Raw genomic sequence first — 16,908 nt, 5'->3', positions numbered from 1 at the left:
TCCGAAGAAATGGACGAGTTTTAGTTGGAAGAGAGGAAACAGGAAGACTGCCAGATGGTAACTGAGATGTAGGTTTTGCTTGACCAAAGACTTCTCCCAATATAAAGTGTGTAGTTGAAACCTGCTCCTTCATTGGAAAAGCTATTACAGAAGGTGGTTGATCAAACACAGTTTCAGATAAGCTAATTTTTGTTAGTTCAGTCTCAGACTCACTCCTTTTATCTCTGTAAGCTTCCAAAACTTCCAGAATAATTCCATTCTCAGTTTCCTTCACGGTTTTCTTCACTGGGTCTTTTTCAGTTATAGATAAGTCAGTGGAAATAGTGTCAGCAATTAGTCCCTCAGGCTCAGTTTCTATAGATTCTAAGATAGAAGGAGCTATATCAGGTAAAGAAATAATAATATGATCAGGACTAGTTCTACCATCTTGTATCATAGTCTGATCTACAGATATACTTATTTCTTCTGGATAGTCTATAATGCTGCCTGGAAAATATGTGGGTGAAGAAATCTCCTCAGAATCTTCAAATTTAGTTACTATGTCTACTGGCTCTGTATAAACTGTTGTTATGCTGTCCAGGGTAGTAATGGGTGAGGAGCTATCAGTGGTACAAACTGAAGAAATGGATGACGTGAGGGAAGGTGTGTCAGAGGGTGGCACAGATGTAGCACCTTCTGAAGGCTCAGAGTAAGTCAAAATCAGTGATTCGTGGGCAATTATCTCTTGAATTTCTCTTGTATAATCAGTTATATATTCATCTTCAATTTCCTCTGTTGAAAAATGTTGGGTTATTTTAACATCTGGGATAGAGAGTGTTGCACTGCTGGTTGAATCTGTAAGAGATGCTCCTGAAAGAACACTTGATGTCAACGATGCATCAGGCAACCTATCAAAGTCCACAGTGGACTCTGTCATGTCATCCCTGATAGGGGGCTGGGTTGGACTGGATTCAGGTGTTAACTGCATCTGTTGCCTCTTCATAAGTTCTTCATATGCAGCATCAGCATCTAATAATTTTTTTTCTTCACTGGCAGAAGTTACCATACTACCCAGATCCACTATCTCGTGGCTTTCTGGGATGATATAAGAACTTGAAACAATGTCTTCTTGAGGCACGACAGAATGTAAGCTTTCTAATTCATAAAACTCTTTCTGGAGATCTGTAATTTTCTGCATAGGATCATCATAAATCTGTTCTGGAAGTCTTATTTTTTGCTCTCTCCCTCTCTGCTGAATAAATCCATTTTCGTCTTCTTGACTTGTTAGCAGACTACCATCTACTGAACCATTGTATGTGTCCTCTACTAAAGATTCATAAATATAATCCTCTATTAACATCCCTCCATACAAAGGCTCTTTTTCAAACATTTCATCTCGTTCATTTGCAGCTGGAAAAGCCTTATATTTGTGGGTTTTATGCATCATTTCTTCATACATCTCTTCGGCACTTTTTAATGCTTTTTGGCCACCTTCTTTCTGCATAATAGAATGCTCATCTGTTGGTGAGTATAAAGACACTGCTGTGGGCAATTTATAAACTTTTTGCACTTCTATTATTTTTTCTGGGCTTATTTCAAAACCCTCTGGATCTGACTCTATGCTAGGTGAATATTCAGAACAAGAAGATCGATGGAGCTCCTCCATTTCTGCAGCTTGACGTAATTCTTCTGTTGGAGACGCATCTTCAATGGGGGAGAGATTACTAGGTGGTGTCTTTGGTCTTTCCCTCCTTCTCTGAGCTCGAAGTTCATCTTTGTCTTTCTTTGATTTTTTGCTAGAACTCTTTCTTTGTTGCTGTTCTAATTCCCGCTGCTTTTCTTGCTCCTTTAATAATTCTTCTTCCTCTCTCAATTCTTCTTCCTCTGAAGAATCTTCAATAGTAGGTAAAAGAGGACCATGTGATCTGTGCCGAGCTTTGCGCTGCTGTTTGCTCTCTCCTTTTTTGTGACTTGGGCTACTGTCACTGTCTTCATCAAGTGAGGACACTGATGTAGGGGATGTGCCAGGAGTGAAGCTGGAAGCATGAAGACTAGAAGATCCTTCCCCCCTTGACCTATCTTCTGGAGAGTCTGTCAGGCTTTCCATTTCTAATTCTGGCTCTTCATCAAAATACAATGCTGCTTTTTTCTGTGATGACTCTGCCGAATATTTATCTGCTATTGTGCTGTTGAGTTCAATCGTTTTAAATCTCCGTAGCCCTCCTCCTCCAGCAACTACAAGTTCTTCACTCTCCTGACTTTTAGTTTCTCTGTATTTAAGTTCAGGACTTTCATCAAATGTCTCGTCATCTTCATCATGCCACGAATGGCGTCTCCCTGCATCATCATCAAAACTTGTACTACTTTTTCGAGTTAGTCGCTTGTGTTTCCCTGCTGTTACTTTCCCTTTCCCTTTTGTTTCTTCTTTCTTTTGGCTCTCGATACTACTACTAATTTCTTTCAGCTGATTCCTAATGAACTCATCATCTTCGGAACCTGAAGCATCTTCATCAGCACTCATTTCTATTATTTGTTTTCGAATAAAGTCCTCCTCTTCACCTGATCCTTGACTATCATCCTGTTTATACTCATCACTGCTTGATGAACCAACACTGGTTCTCCGTTTTCTTTGTGGAACAGGTGAGTTTTCACTCTCACTACTGTCTTCGACTGAATCATAAGGCTGTCTTCTTGTACCTATGTCATCAACAAACTCAGACTTCTCTTTATGGTCCTTTCTGGAAGGAATGCCTTGTTGGCTATCTTTTTTAAAAGTATCTTTTTCTTCTTGACTCTCTTTCAACTTCTCTTCTGAAATTGCAGTTTCCAGTGTTTCAGTTAAACTCTGAGTTTTCTGTTGATCTGTAGGCTGCTCAGGAGAAACCTCCTGAGGTTGTGTTTTCCTATCTGACTTTTCTTCAACAAGCGTACTTCCCTGGGCTTCCAAGATGGACAGGACTGTACTTTCTAACTTAGCCAAATCTGAGGGGCTGGAAGGGCTGCTTTCTTGTGAAAAAGAGTCCTTTTTGAGTCCCTTGAGCAAGTCCTTTTCATCACTTGGAATAAGACTTGGAATTTCACCAAGTGAACCTGATATGCCATCTGAAGAATATCCAGTGTCACTCAGACCTTGTGGGCTTTTCGGCTGTTGAGAACTTGAAGTGTCTGATTTGTCGTCTTCCTTTTCCTAGCAGGGAGGAAAAGATACAGGAAAACTTAACATGGTTAAACTAATAAAATGGCCTCTCCATTACTCCCAAATAACTATATGAATGGAGAATTAATTGTAAAAAAATTTTTTAACTGCACACCAGTATTGTTTTTTAAAAAAAAAAAAAACCTTTGAATGGGTACAAAAAACAAAAGTAGTTGATACATATTGATTAAGGTTACTTTTCATTTACTCTAAGTTTAACTAAATGCCAATTCTCAATGACATTTGATTTTAGTCCGATAACACTATCCTTTTTATATTTCAAAACCATTTTCTTTCAAAAACGAGATGATCTTTCTCAGTACATTTACTTTGAAAGAGAGTTCAAATTGTCGAAGGAAAATTATAATGGTTCCATTAACACAATACTTTTATATTATAAGGACAGGCAAAGAAAGAATCAGAGGATGGGCTTTTTATCTGGCTACAAGTTTTACGGGATGTTGAAAAATTTACTTGAACAGATGTTACGTTGGATAAAAAACAACGAACATTTGTTGTTTTTTCTTCCTTCCTTCCTTCCTTCCTTCCTTCCTTCCTTCCTTCCTTCCTTCCTTCCTTCTTTCCTTCCTTCCTTCCTTCCTTCCTTCCTTTTCTCCTCCTATTGCTGCTCTTTATCTTCTTCCTTTTAGCTACAGAATTCTCAAATATATATATAAGTTGTTGATATTTTACATGGCTTGATATTCATTTTAAATTCATTTTAATCTCAATATCTGTCTTTATTATGTATATTTAGAGATGTATCTTGAACACATTATAGAATGAAATGCTTTTGCTGAATTTACAACATGACTCAACTAAAAATGACAGTGAGATATATTCTTCAACTTTATTCCAAAAAGCAAATCTTACTCTTCAGTTTATCAAGAATTTACCTGGATCATTAGATGTCTATACATGAAAAGGTTACTTATATGCAACTGTGAGACTATCAGAGTAGTAATGAGCACCCAACTAACTTTGGTCCCTTTCTTTTAAGAGCCACACATTGATGAGGTGAGCACAGGTAAGCAGTCTTCTACTAAAATTTTCCTGGATGGTCACACTGGAGGGATATTTCTATCTCCTCATATCCTACTCAATACTAGAGCACATTTTTTTTAGTTCAGTATGCTTTCAGTGTATGTCCTTGTCTTCCTTTCAAAGCTTCACTAAATCACATTAAACACTATAACCACAGGGGTAGAGTATCTGAACTCCTTGTGAATAAAAGGTCAAGAAAATGATCCTTCGTAATCAAATTTTGATGATGCCATTATAGTCTTTATTTTGTGTCTGTATATATTATAAAACACAACAATGTAACAAAACTATACATATATAGAAGAAATGTTACTATCGTTATATATAACAATTCATTGAGTATAATAAAAGATAAATTATAATTTTATACAATCAATTCTTAAGGTTCTACTGACATTTTACAAAAATTAGGACCAGACATATACAACATAACAAAAGAAATTAAGATACATTAGACAGAAGACTAACATAAATAACAAAATACCTACCCTACAATACCCTCTATGTGGCCTTTCTCCACATGTTCATGCTTTTCTTCTTTCCTCAGTACTATGTTCTACCCACTTCTTTCTCCTGCTACTCTCTTCCTGTTCTGTTTCCTCTTCATAGAATTCAATCAGAATTTACCTATGATGCTGCTGCGATGAGTTCCTCCTCTCCGCCCCCCGCCCCCCATAATATGGCAACTCTTTTTCTCCATATTACAAGGTGGCAAAAGACTGTGAAAATTTTGCTGTATAGGTTTGTGGGTCTAAGATAAAATGTTTGGAGTGGTTGATAAGAAAATCAAGTTAGGTGACCAAAATGCATTTGGCTAAACTGTTCAGAAAGAACAGTTGGTCATGTACTTACTGTACCATGATATATTGAAAAATTCATAATATCAATTTTTTTTAATACTAACTAGCATAGGTGTAAATTCCCCTGACAGAGGTGAGTGACCTTCTGCTTCTTCATTACACTGTTAACTTGTTAATCATCATCAGATCATATGCCAAACAGGCCCATTGTCTCTTTGATTTAAGGCACCTACATGTTCATCTTTTCACCTGCTACTGCTAAAAAAAATTAGTTGCTCTTCATATACAGAGACCAGCACACTTAGGCACTCATTTGTCCATCCATTTACCCTTCCTGTGGCCATCCACTCTCCTTTGTGAACTATTTGGTGCAAGTACCAGTGCAATTTGTACCCATGTAGGTTAACTGGTCTATACAGATTTAACACAGCAAACCTGTGATTCATGAATAACATTTCTTAGCAAGGGGATAATTTGATCAAATATGAAAGAGTAGATGAAACCGAGAAGAATGTAAAACATAGTGTGTAAGTTGGGTCTGTTTTTCTCTAATTATTTAAACTTCAAATGAATGTCTGAAGTATGATAACTCTAGATGAATATGATCAAAGGATTTATGTGAGGGAGGTATAATTGGCCTTATTTTCTCTCAAATATCTAAGTCCCTAGAACTAAAAGATTGGATGTTTTCTCTCAGTTGCTTCAAAAATGCATGGCTGTATACTTATTTTTGACAAGAATATTAAGCTATTTAAAAACCTATTAAGATTTAATAAAATGAATAGGTTCAAAGTTCTTTCTAAATTACATACATATATGTATAACATATACATATGTGTATAAGTGTCACTGAATTTTCTTATTTTGTATTACTTTCTTCATTTGAATAAATGATCAGTAGTTGGAATTAATTATCTATTTTACTTTTTACAAAATATATCTGGAATGACCTCCAAAATTATTACATAAAAATAAAATTCCAGGTGTCTACCCTTTGCATGATAATTTTTTTTTTCATCTTAGATGAAGGCAGTGAGTGGGAACAGCCATAATTTAAGCATACATTTTTCTAAAAAAATCAATGTTATTTTTCAGCTCCCCTGAGGTACACATTTTCCCTGTATTCTTCTAAGTACATTTACCATTAGTCTCTATTACACTGACTTTTATTTTTATTATGTATTGTGTTTTCCCATGTATAGAATTATGGCTACTTGAAGCCTCCTAGTCTGTGTATATGAAACAATTACTCAAATTTTCCTGAGGCTAACATCTCTATTTTTTTACTTGCTAATAAAAAGTAGAGTGGAGCATTCCTTTTCCTTCCAATTGTGCTGCCATTCATCAATTTGGAGATGCCAGAAAAACAGTGATAAATTGAGCCCCATGTGAAACTCTTCCCATTGTGTCATATCTTGAAGTTTTCTCTAGTAGTGAAGACATATCTGTATTGCCAATCTTAGTTCTGACTCATTCCCAAGTGTTGAAACTTTTAGCTTTCCACATTGAAGGTAAATGGAAGTTTTTTGAATATTATAGGGGTTAAGAACTAAATGCTTAGTTAACTATAACAGTGTACAAAAAGATGCAATGTTAAGTTTTTGCTTAATTTTCCCCAAGAAATTTATTTTAATGGGCCAAAGTAAAACAAATGAATTATCTTTAATCGTTTATAGAATGTTTGGTTCAAAACGGATTGCTAGTCTGAGTGTTCTAATCACTCTAAACAAGATTAAGTCCATAAAATTCACTAAACCTAGAGAGAAAAATCAAATAGTCCTACACACATGGAAATCCTTTTCATTACAGAAAATCTCGTTATTTTTCATCCTATCTGAGTATGGTGCCATTATATATAATGGCATAGATAACTTTAATACTAATCCCTGGGTCATTTTAATCAGAAATAAAATTTGATGTTAAAAGGTGTTCAAATTTTGGTTTTTATCAGCGAAGCTATAGTGTTTCAATGTAATTTATCAAATGTAGACAAGAAATATTCTGTTTAAGTATTTAAGTAAAAAGAGAGAATTCTGTAGCAACATGTAATTTTAAAATTAAAGAAACACGTAATTTTAAAAGTAAAGAAAAAAGCATCTTACAAATTATTTATTATACCCAGAATAAATTTTAATTCTATTTAACAAACACATTTTGAAAGACAGGAATGAGTGAAGAGAAAATGATGTGGTAACAAAGAAATACAAAGATATACTATAATAATATTAATGACACAAATGACAAATAAGTGAATAAATAAAATAATATAAATGTGTAAGAAAAGTAAACAATTACACAGAGTGGGATTATATTGGGAGCTGCTAAGAAAGATGAATAATTATAATAATGAAAAGGAGTATGCTAAAAGTATAAGAAAGGAGCATTATGTATAGTGTTTCAGAGCTCAGCCTTTATTGTTAGAACTGGACTATAATCTTAGCTTTGCTGTTTCCCAGCCATGTGTTCTTCAGCATAGAAATTTAGTTCTCTACTATTTAAAACACATATTTACCTCATCATTAGTTATGTGGATTAAATGATAGAAAAAGTTGGTCACATAGTGCTCAGAATATAGTAAAAGATAAATTAAGAGTATTATTTTGATTTCCAACAAAAAATAATTTAAAACTAATCAATATAGGAAGTTCAGCAGCAGAAGTGACTGCCACTAGGGAGAAGAGCAGCCCAGAAGTCCAGGGGAAATTTTTCTGATGGGGTTGATATAAGGGCGCAGCATCAGTGCACAGAGAAGGAGTACAGGCTCAGAAAAGAGAAAGCACAAGCTACCTTCAGGAATTACACACAGGCATACTTGACTGGTTTTCCATTTCTTGTGGAGAATATTAGGTTGCTCTAACATTATATTGGAGCCATATTCCAGAAGGCTGAGAAAGCCAAGCTAAGCTATTTAGACAGAAATCTTGGTCAGGTGTTGCAGAAACCCAGGCAGGTATAAAAAATGATCTAATAAAGGACTATAAGAAGTAAACGTTAAGATTTTTATTGTATTTTCAATCTAAAATAAAAATTATATTTTACTAATATTTAATAAATAGATTGACACTGGTATTTATTTCTTATGTTAGTTGGTCACATGGTCTGTGAGGAATCCTGGAAGAAAACTGGGAGTTATACTATAAGAAGTTATAGTGAGGAAGTCATTTCATTTGCTCACCTTTACAAAGTTTATTGTTCAGTTGGGCACATTTGTGGTTTATATTACCTAGTTTCAACTAAACCAACTTTCCTATAATAGGTAAGTGGTAGACAAAAGGCTCTGACAAAAGATTTTCATTAAAAAATCATATGTTAAAGATAATACTAATAATATAAGAAACACAAACATTCTTCACATTGCTACAAACTTTTCATCAGCAACATTAGAAGGTAAAAGCAGTGATGACCAAGTTAAACCAGATATGAAACAAATTAGGCCAAAAATGTTTGACATTTTAGGAAAACTATTTGATAGCTGTATTTAAATCTATTATTGCTAATAACACATTGCCTAATACATAATGCACTTTGGCATTATAGCAAGTGATATTATGACACCATTATAAACTTGTATAATTTTCAGCAAATAAATATTCCAGTACTTTATAAATTCTCAATAAATTTAATAATAAAGACTTATTATCTTCTTTTGAGTTTTCTTATTTAATAGTAAAAGACAAAAATGTCACACATCATTTAGAGAGACTTGACTTTTCTGCCATAGAAAAATAGCTAAAGTAATATGTACAAAACAATATCAAACTGCATTTTTTTTTTTTGTTAGGAGGAATTAAAAAATAACTGTGGAAAGTTTGAGGAAAAATTACTAGAACAAAATAAGTAGTAAAAGGTTAGGTAATAATAGGAACAAAGTGTAGATATTTCTAATGCTCAGTTTATAATATTCACTATTTGTTTCAGTAATAAAATACTTAAAGAATCATTGTTGTGAGACACTATGATATAATGTACCAATGAAGACAGCCCCAATATTGAGTGATTTATTTAACAGTGTATATATATTTTTAATGAAAAACTATATCAAATACTGAGAAGTGGTTTTTCTGATTGGAATTACTCTTTATAAAGAGTAAGATTACAGAGATAGCAGTACATGTGAAATTCATTTACTGTATCTGTTATAAGTATGCCAGAATTGGACAGGTTGCTCAGGATTTTACAGATGTGGTACACATTGTATTTTAATGAGACCCTTAGATTTTGAAGAATATTTTTAATGTTTTATACTGAGATAAAGAATAACTATGAATTTATTTTAACCACAGAGATTTACTGATCATCTCATGGGAAATTAATTTTAACAAGTTGTAAAATATGAAGATTAATTATTTTTTAACAAAAGTAAAAGAATTCCAAAGTTCAATTTTTTAGTGATGACAAGTAGTTATCAGTAGTATACTAGTTATTAGAAATTTTAAAAGGAAGTAAATCCTGGTTATCAGCAATATGCTACCTTTTAGGAAAAAGGAAAGAATAAACACTAGTCTCTTTGAGAAAGTCATGAGGTGGAACAGTTCTTTGGAGACAGATATTTGGAAATATCACATGATTATGCTATGTAAAATGGCGTGTCGTTTTTGAAAGCTGTTATATCTGTTCATTTAAAAAACTTTAAGTGGAATATTTTATTCCATTTATAACCTTCCAAATGAAGAACTCTGGGTTTTAAAGCCATTTGTTTAAAAAATATGTATTTAAAACCACCACATTTTCTGATAGTTAGCAAGAATGACTGGTCTCAGGGAAGATTAACATCTATTTATGAAATTTCAGCAATTAAGAAAAAAATTTGTTTTTAATTCCAAACATAGAAAACAGGTAGCAAGATTTGGCAAGTAAATCTTTGATCTACTTCTTCCATTTCTGGTATATCCTTGTGGGTTATATATTTTTGTTATGGATATTTATTAAAACTAAATATCAAAATATAAAAATAAGTCTGATTTAGAAGTTCACTTTCAAATAGTTCTATAATAAAATTTCAGACCAAAATTTTCAAAAAAATTGAAGCACAATTAATGCTCTCTATAAAACACTATCAGTAATTATATTTTAATATGATCAACTATATCTATAATTACATAAATATAATAAAAATAATTTTAGTTTATTTTATTAATTTTTATTTTATATTTTGTCAGTATTTTATATTGTAAATATTATATTAGTAATTTAGTGTATACATTTAATTTAGAAATAAATAAGTATATACATATTGAGGTAAAATGAAAAAAGTAGTGATAAAAGGGAATGATAGCTGTAAAATAATAAAAAGTAGGGCATTAGCAAACTATTTGAACACTTATTGTTTAGATTATATTTATAAAGCAGTAAGGAATGATTAGAAACATCTGAACAATAGAATTAAATTATCTGAATCCTGGAAAATAATTATCTGATGACTATGTACTGGAGATGGGAGAAAGAAAGCATAGTGACTAATAAGATTACTCAAATCAATGGTGAAAGGTCATGAAGGCCATAAGAAGAACAGTGTCCTTAGGAACAGGAGCTAATGGAGAAGATTGTGATGAATTGAGTTGAGAGTAAAGAGTGGATAGGAAGAAACCTCAGATTACTCAGAAGATTAGTGACTGGAAGACTACAGACAAGGTGAATGATGGTGCCATTATCAGAAATAGAAGGTCAGAAGCAGAAATTCCTTCTATAGAGAGTGGATAAGATTCTAACATTCTGATTTCTGTCTTACATTGAGGCTTCGAGGTGGAACAATCTACTGAGAATTTAAAAATGCAGGTCTGACAATCAAAAGAAGGGCAGAAGGTACTTACGCAAGTGGTTTAGGAATTGTCCATGTAGCTCCCCTAAAGGAAAGAAGACAGAACTCAAAGAAAAACAAGGAAAACCTCATCGTATGCAGATTGAGAAAGAGAAAGTAATAGAGATAATCAAAGTAGAACTCAGAAAGGGTTATCAAAAAGACAAAAAGAGAACAAAAAGTATGAGTCATAAAAGCCAAGGATAGTTTTACAAAGGGAGAAGTGGTAAAAAGCATCAAGTTCTGAAAAGTGGTTAGCTAGGAAAAGTAATGGGTGCTGGTGATGGTGCTTGTGGCCAGATTCAGCCATTGGAGTGGAGAATACACAAGCATCCACTTTATCTGACTCTGATAAACTCATTTATATAACAAAGGAAGATCAGGATTTAGTCAATGAGTTATGTGTCATATATCAGAGATGGGTTAATAACAGTGTTATAAACTATAAACATAAAAATAACTGAACCAGAGTCTGGATAAACTATAGGTTCTAATTAGCGTTTTAATATTAACTTTTAATACTAATAAATTATTTCATTTTCCTGAAAGTCATTGTTGTCAACTGTGAATTAAAATTATTCAACTAGATATGATGTAACAGCTCTTGTAGGTCTGAAAAAATAAGAGTTCCTCTAAAAATGATATTATTGTTTATGCAAATATTGGTTAAGATGGGGCACTCTTAAAAGTTTCTACTAAAGAAACAGAAAAGAATATATATATGTATATATACATGTGTATATATATACACACACATACATGTACATATATACATATATACATTATAGATTATGCTTGGGTTATAAATAACACTTTAATAGTAAACACATTGAACAAAACTGAATACAATACATTAATTATAATCATGCTAAATACTTAAAATTTTTAAAAAATGACTTCTGTTTTAAATTTTTCCACATTTTTCCAGTCACATTTATACAATTATTTTATGGCTGAGCACACCTTAGAAGTCTTTCAAATTAAAAGAAAAAAAACTTATTGACTTATTTAACCAAGTGGATAAGTGAACAGAAACTTAAAGACACCCATTATTTTAAGTTAAAAGAGGATACTGATTTTACATTCATAGTGGAGAGAAAAAAGAGTAACTTAAAATCATAAGAAACTCTTCTTTATCACTCTGCAGGATTTTGATAAATTATTTAATAGGCATGGAGCTAGAAAAATAAATTTTATGTCTATGCTTTATTTAAATTAGATTAAGCAGTCAAAAAACCACAGTTCTTAATTTTAGCAAACGACTGTCACACTTTTCTGAAAAAGCCATTAGTTGAACAATTTCACATATAATTACCATCAAGCACTCCATGTATTTAAGTAAAAATTTGTAAATAACATACATAAGACTGTGCAAAGTTAGGAAAACATAACTTACTGTTTTTTCCTTCCCAGGTTCCACCTGACCAGGCTGTGCTGTGCATGCTGCTTGTGGTTGTTCTTTTATTTTTTGAGTTGTCCTATCATCTCCCTCAGGAAAGCTCTGAGGCATCCCAGATGGTAAATCTTCTATCTTGGTTTGTGGTTGCTTCTTTTCTTGCAGTACCTGTGGAGCCACTGTGCCTTCAGGCTTTCCTTCAACAATTTGTACTTGAGTTTTAAGTAAGTCATGTTTCTGTTGTCCCTCTAGAGCTGATGTTTTTGGTCCTAGCGGTAACTTTTTGTCTTCAGGGGTTGGTTTTTTTTCTTCAGGAGGTGGCTTTTTTTCTTCTGGGAGTGTTTTTTTGTCTTCAAGAGGTGGCTCTTTTTCTTGAGGGGCTAAAGCTTTGTCTTTCTCTTGTTTACTTTCTTCTTGTTTTTGATCTGTTGTTATCTTGGGAGGCATATTTTCAATTAAAGGTGTTTCTTTTACTTTTTCTGGAATGATTTTTTCAGCTTCTGTTTTTACTTCTTGTTCCTTCTTTTTCACTTTATCTTGAGCAGGCATTGCTGTTTTCTGAGGTGGTTGTTCTGTAGGTACAGGCATAGGAGACACTTTTGGCCCTGATGGCGTGGATGGCATTTTGCCCATGTCGCCAAGCTGTCCTGATATTGCTCTCTGGGTTTGGCAATTTAAACAAAGCCATTCTTGAATCTACAAATAAAAAAGCATTGAAAATATTAAGTGTAATATAAGTAATCTGTTTTGGTGCATTTATCAAGGTTAAAATTTGGCAATTTCTAGTTGCTTATTTTGTATATGGAGAAGGTAGGTCACTGTTTTCTAAATCAATGATACCTTGATTTTTCAAGAAGATTGCAAAAAAGACTAAAAGACTATTTGAAATAAAAAAAAATATGAGGAATCTTTAAAGATGAGCAAGTTACTCTCCTCACCATAAAAAAAAGAAAAAGAAAACAAATCTTTAAAGACACAAGAATATCTATTTTTTGGTGAGAAATCTGCTTTTGTCCCAAATAGAACTATTTTTAAGCCTGATGCCTTCAAAATTAGTATTAACATAATACATTTATTTAAAAACTATTAAATTTAATAGTAATTTTTATTTAACAACTAATTAATCAAAAATTTTTTTAGGATTAAATCTATAATCTCCTATCTCTTGACTTAGGTTGAAAGTAGCTGTAACTAGTACATACAATACGACTTTACAAAGTATATTGAGAGTTTTCAAGAATCACTTTAGTATTAAAAATAATTTCATTTTTAATAATATTCACATTTCTAATGCAATTGAGCAAGAAGCATTCATAGGCTCAAATCGTTTGATATCTTTTTCCCTAGAGTTTTCTGAATTGCTGACTAAAACAGTTCCTTAAAACTCTGCTCCTCAGGGTTATCCATGGGCCATCTAAGCCAAATCAACTGAGGTGGTCCTCAGACATACAAATTCCTGAGAACAACACCAAAATTATTTTAGCAGGTTCCTGGAGTAGGAAGAAAATCTGCCTTTTTAATAAACTGTTAGTTAATTCTTTTGCAAACTAAAGACTGCAAACTACTCTCTCATAAATAACAAATAATCACATGGGAGACAGATTATGTCAGAATTCCTCCCTTAATGATGTATGTTGTGCTTTTTTTTTACATTATTTCTGTTATAAGGTAAAAAATGAAGGCTATATATGTAGCTTCTAATTGTTACCATTTTATGAGTATTCATTTTGTTAAGTATACAGTTGGAGGGTCAAACAAGATAATATTGCAATCATATGTTGCATTGTTTTCTGCTAAATTCAATTTTAAACTGCTTTTCATACTAGATCACTTTCCAGTTGCATAACTTAAATTTAGAGATAAAAATCACTTATTGTTCTAGAATATCATCAGAGATTGAGTTTAATTTCTTACTTCCACTTCCAATTTCTTTAGAGACGTTAAAATATGTTGCTTAATAATGACTGTTTTGAAATCTGTAAGCCATTATAATTCTTACTTGATGATCCAAAAGAGTAAAAACAAAAGCCAATTATTTAACTTAAGTAAATGTTGTCTATAAAACATTAGTATGCATTATGGATTAATTTCTTTTTGTGCGTATGATCATCTAATACTAATTCTCTACTAAAGCAACTCTGAAGTGAATTGTGGCTTCTTTATGTAATAACTTTATATAAAAGTCTTAGGAACAAAACTGATTTGATCTTTTATGTCAAATACTAAAAGCTCCAGCCCTTGTGTTGAACAGTCCCTGGAGAAACTATTCCATATTATCTACAGAAAATCAATCTTTATCTGTGCTGTGGTTTTAAAAGCCATTACTTGGTTGAGCCATATCTTAGGATATTTTCATTCAGAGCCTGATTTTTTAAAAAACAAAAACAGATACAAATAGCTGCATCACTGTGCTGTTTTGTCAAATGGATTCTAAAAACTAAATGCAGGTGTGCATTAAGCATTCCCATCAGGGCATGTCCTAATGTAAATAAGTTAGGAAATCTTTAATGTACTAGGAATACATGTTTCAGTTCATTAGAAATTCTTGCCAATTATAAAAGTGTTATTATTTTATCTGAGTTTGGGGGACAAATTATTCCTACAAAGTTGTCATCCTTTGCTATTTATAGCATATGATACTACAGTGGAACATAGCTCTTGTTAAAAGGTAAATGTGTTGAGGAAATAAACATAGTGATTGTTTCAAGGTATCATAGAAGCATCAAAAATTTTATATTTCTCTATAGATGTAAATTTAAATTTTATTTATTAAAAGGATATGAAAAGGCAGAGGCTAGGGTAAAAGCAAAAGTGGAAATGATAAAAGCAAAATTGATCCACACTACTAAAAATAAAGTTTCAAGTAAGTTCATTTTGGACAATAAGGGTCATTGTCATTGTCATAGCATCATTAAATGCAAACACAATTACTAGGAAAATTTGCTTCACAAAAACAATTTAGGAAATACTCTATAAAGACACAAGAAGATGTAAAAATCTGTGGTTCACAATTTTTTTTTTTTGCTTTCTTTACTAAAAACAATCCTAAAGATTTTTGCATGAATATTCAGGAATTTCATTAAAAAGTATTCTAAGTCACCCAAAATGTTATGCACTCTTATTTCTTCAATAGCTACACTATTAAACACTCATAATGCTTCTAGTCCAGGTGTAGTCTTGAGATAAATTAAGCAAGATTTCGTAACTTACATAAGAATTCAATGAATAATATATTACTATCATATATGACTTTTACTAGCTGAAAATACATTACCAGGCCTAGCATTAACTCTTTTTGTAACAGTTACAATTGTGAAATCCATGACTATTCATATTTGCCTTTGGGTTAAATATTAAATGAGTATGCTTTTATCTTTGAAATATTAATAAAGACAGTGAAACCATCAGAAAATGAATATATATTATGTATAATATAATGTACTACATATAATTTACTTATATATGTATATATTTAATGTATTTCTATTATATTACTGAGTATAGAACATAGAAAAGTACAAAATATAGATGCTTATGGAGGCTTTTTAACAAACTAGTCATTATGAATGCTCTCAAACCATTTCCTTTTTTTGTGTGTTTTTGAAACAGATTTTATTTTCAGTATACTATAAATATCTTATCTAATAGTGTAAAACATAATAAAAGTTTATATTTCATCTATATTATTAATCTTCTGAATTAAACAAATTCAGAATCTTCTGAAATTTGTTTAATTCAGAAGATTCTATACTATGAGATTAATCATATTTTTAGTTAGTGCTTTAACATTAATAACCAGGATATTAAAATTCACCTCCAAGTAGGGAAAATGTTCATAAACAAATAGTTTATAAAAAGGTAACTCTACTTTAATCACAACATAATAAAATATATTCAACTGTCAGCTAGTACATGTTAAGAAAATGCATTTATTTTAACAGCACATCATCAGGGCTTGTTCAAAACAAAACAATGTTCCAAAAGTCCATTAATCTTAAGAGGAGAGTAGGAAATGAAGGCAATAAAAACCCAGAAAAAGCATGCTGCTGTGCTACTCAGCATTTTTCCATCAATAAGCAATTTGCTTTATATAACATTTCAACTGTAACTATAGCAACAATACCATTAAGGAAAATGTCAGAACTTCAGACCTGCCTATTTATTTTCTCAAGTATCTTTTCTGAAGCATAATAACAAGACCTGCAGCAGGCTGAAAATTTGCCATTAGACTTAAATTGGTAGGAAAGTGATGGCTGCAAAACCTACATGAGTATTCATATTTGTATCTGAAAAACCTTAATATCACTTTAACATGAATTTTCATTTAAAAAAAATGACTGGACTGATTTGCAAGCTCATATAGTTTCTATTGATAGAAATATTTAAGCAGAGACTAGGTGGCCCCTACTCAAAATTCTTTAAAGGAAAACCAAGCAATCAAGGAGATTGCTACTATAATACCATTGAGTTCTTTGCTTCCTATTAGCTTATGATTCAAAAATAAAAATAAATAAATAAATAAAAATAAACTTTACATGGGTTCTTGTTTTTGCATTTGCCTATCATTCAAAATGTTATTTTTAAAGCTGATAAAAAATTATACTAATAGAGACAGGAAAAAATGGTGTAGATGATAGAGGCTTTATTCATCCCTCTTTCGACCAAATCAAAGTTGTGACAGAAAGACAGAGCAAAC

The 16,908-nt window shown here is 32.0% G+C and overlaps 1 protein-coding gene across 1 annotated transcript in view; it reads right to left on the bottom strand.

The window, feature by feature from the left end:
* The window catches only part of PCLO (piccolo presynaptic cytomatrix protein), a 368,833-nt gene that overhangs the window by 183,916 nt on the left and 168,009 nt on the right, over positions 1 to 16,908 (bottom strand). The window contains exons 4-5 of the mRNA XM_023533486.1: positions 12,213 to 12,908; positions 1 to 3,166 (exon numbers count right to left, since the gene is read on the bottom strand). The exon at positions 1 to 3,166 is cut by the window's left edge and continues 1,935 nt beyond it. Coding sequence (XP_023389254.1) covers positions 1 to 3,166; positions 12,213 to 12,908 — 3,862 coding nt within the window. The remainder of the gene's footprint in view (positions 3,167 to 12,212; positions 12,909 to 16,908) is intronic.

Source organism: Pteropus vampyrus, unplaced genomic scaffold, assembly GCF_000151845.1.
Source record: "Pteropus vampyrus isolate Shadow unplaced genomic scaffold, Pvam_2.0 Scaffold4, whole genome shotgun sequence".
In the NCBI taxonomy this organism is placed as follows: domain Eukaryota; kingdom Metazoa; phylum Chordata; class Mammalia; order Chiroptera; family Pteropodidae; genus Pteropus; species Pteropus vampyrus.
Note: the sequence above shows the minus strand (reverse complement) of the source record. Positions and strands in the feature narration are given on the sequence as shown.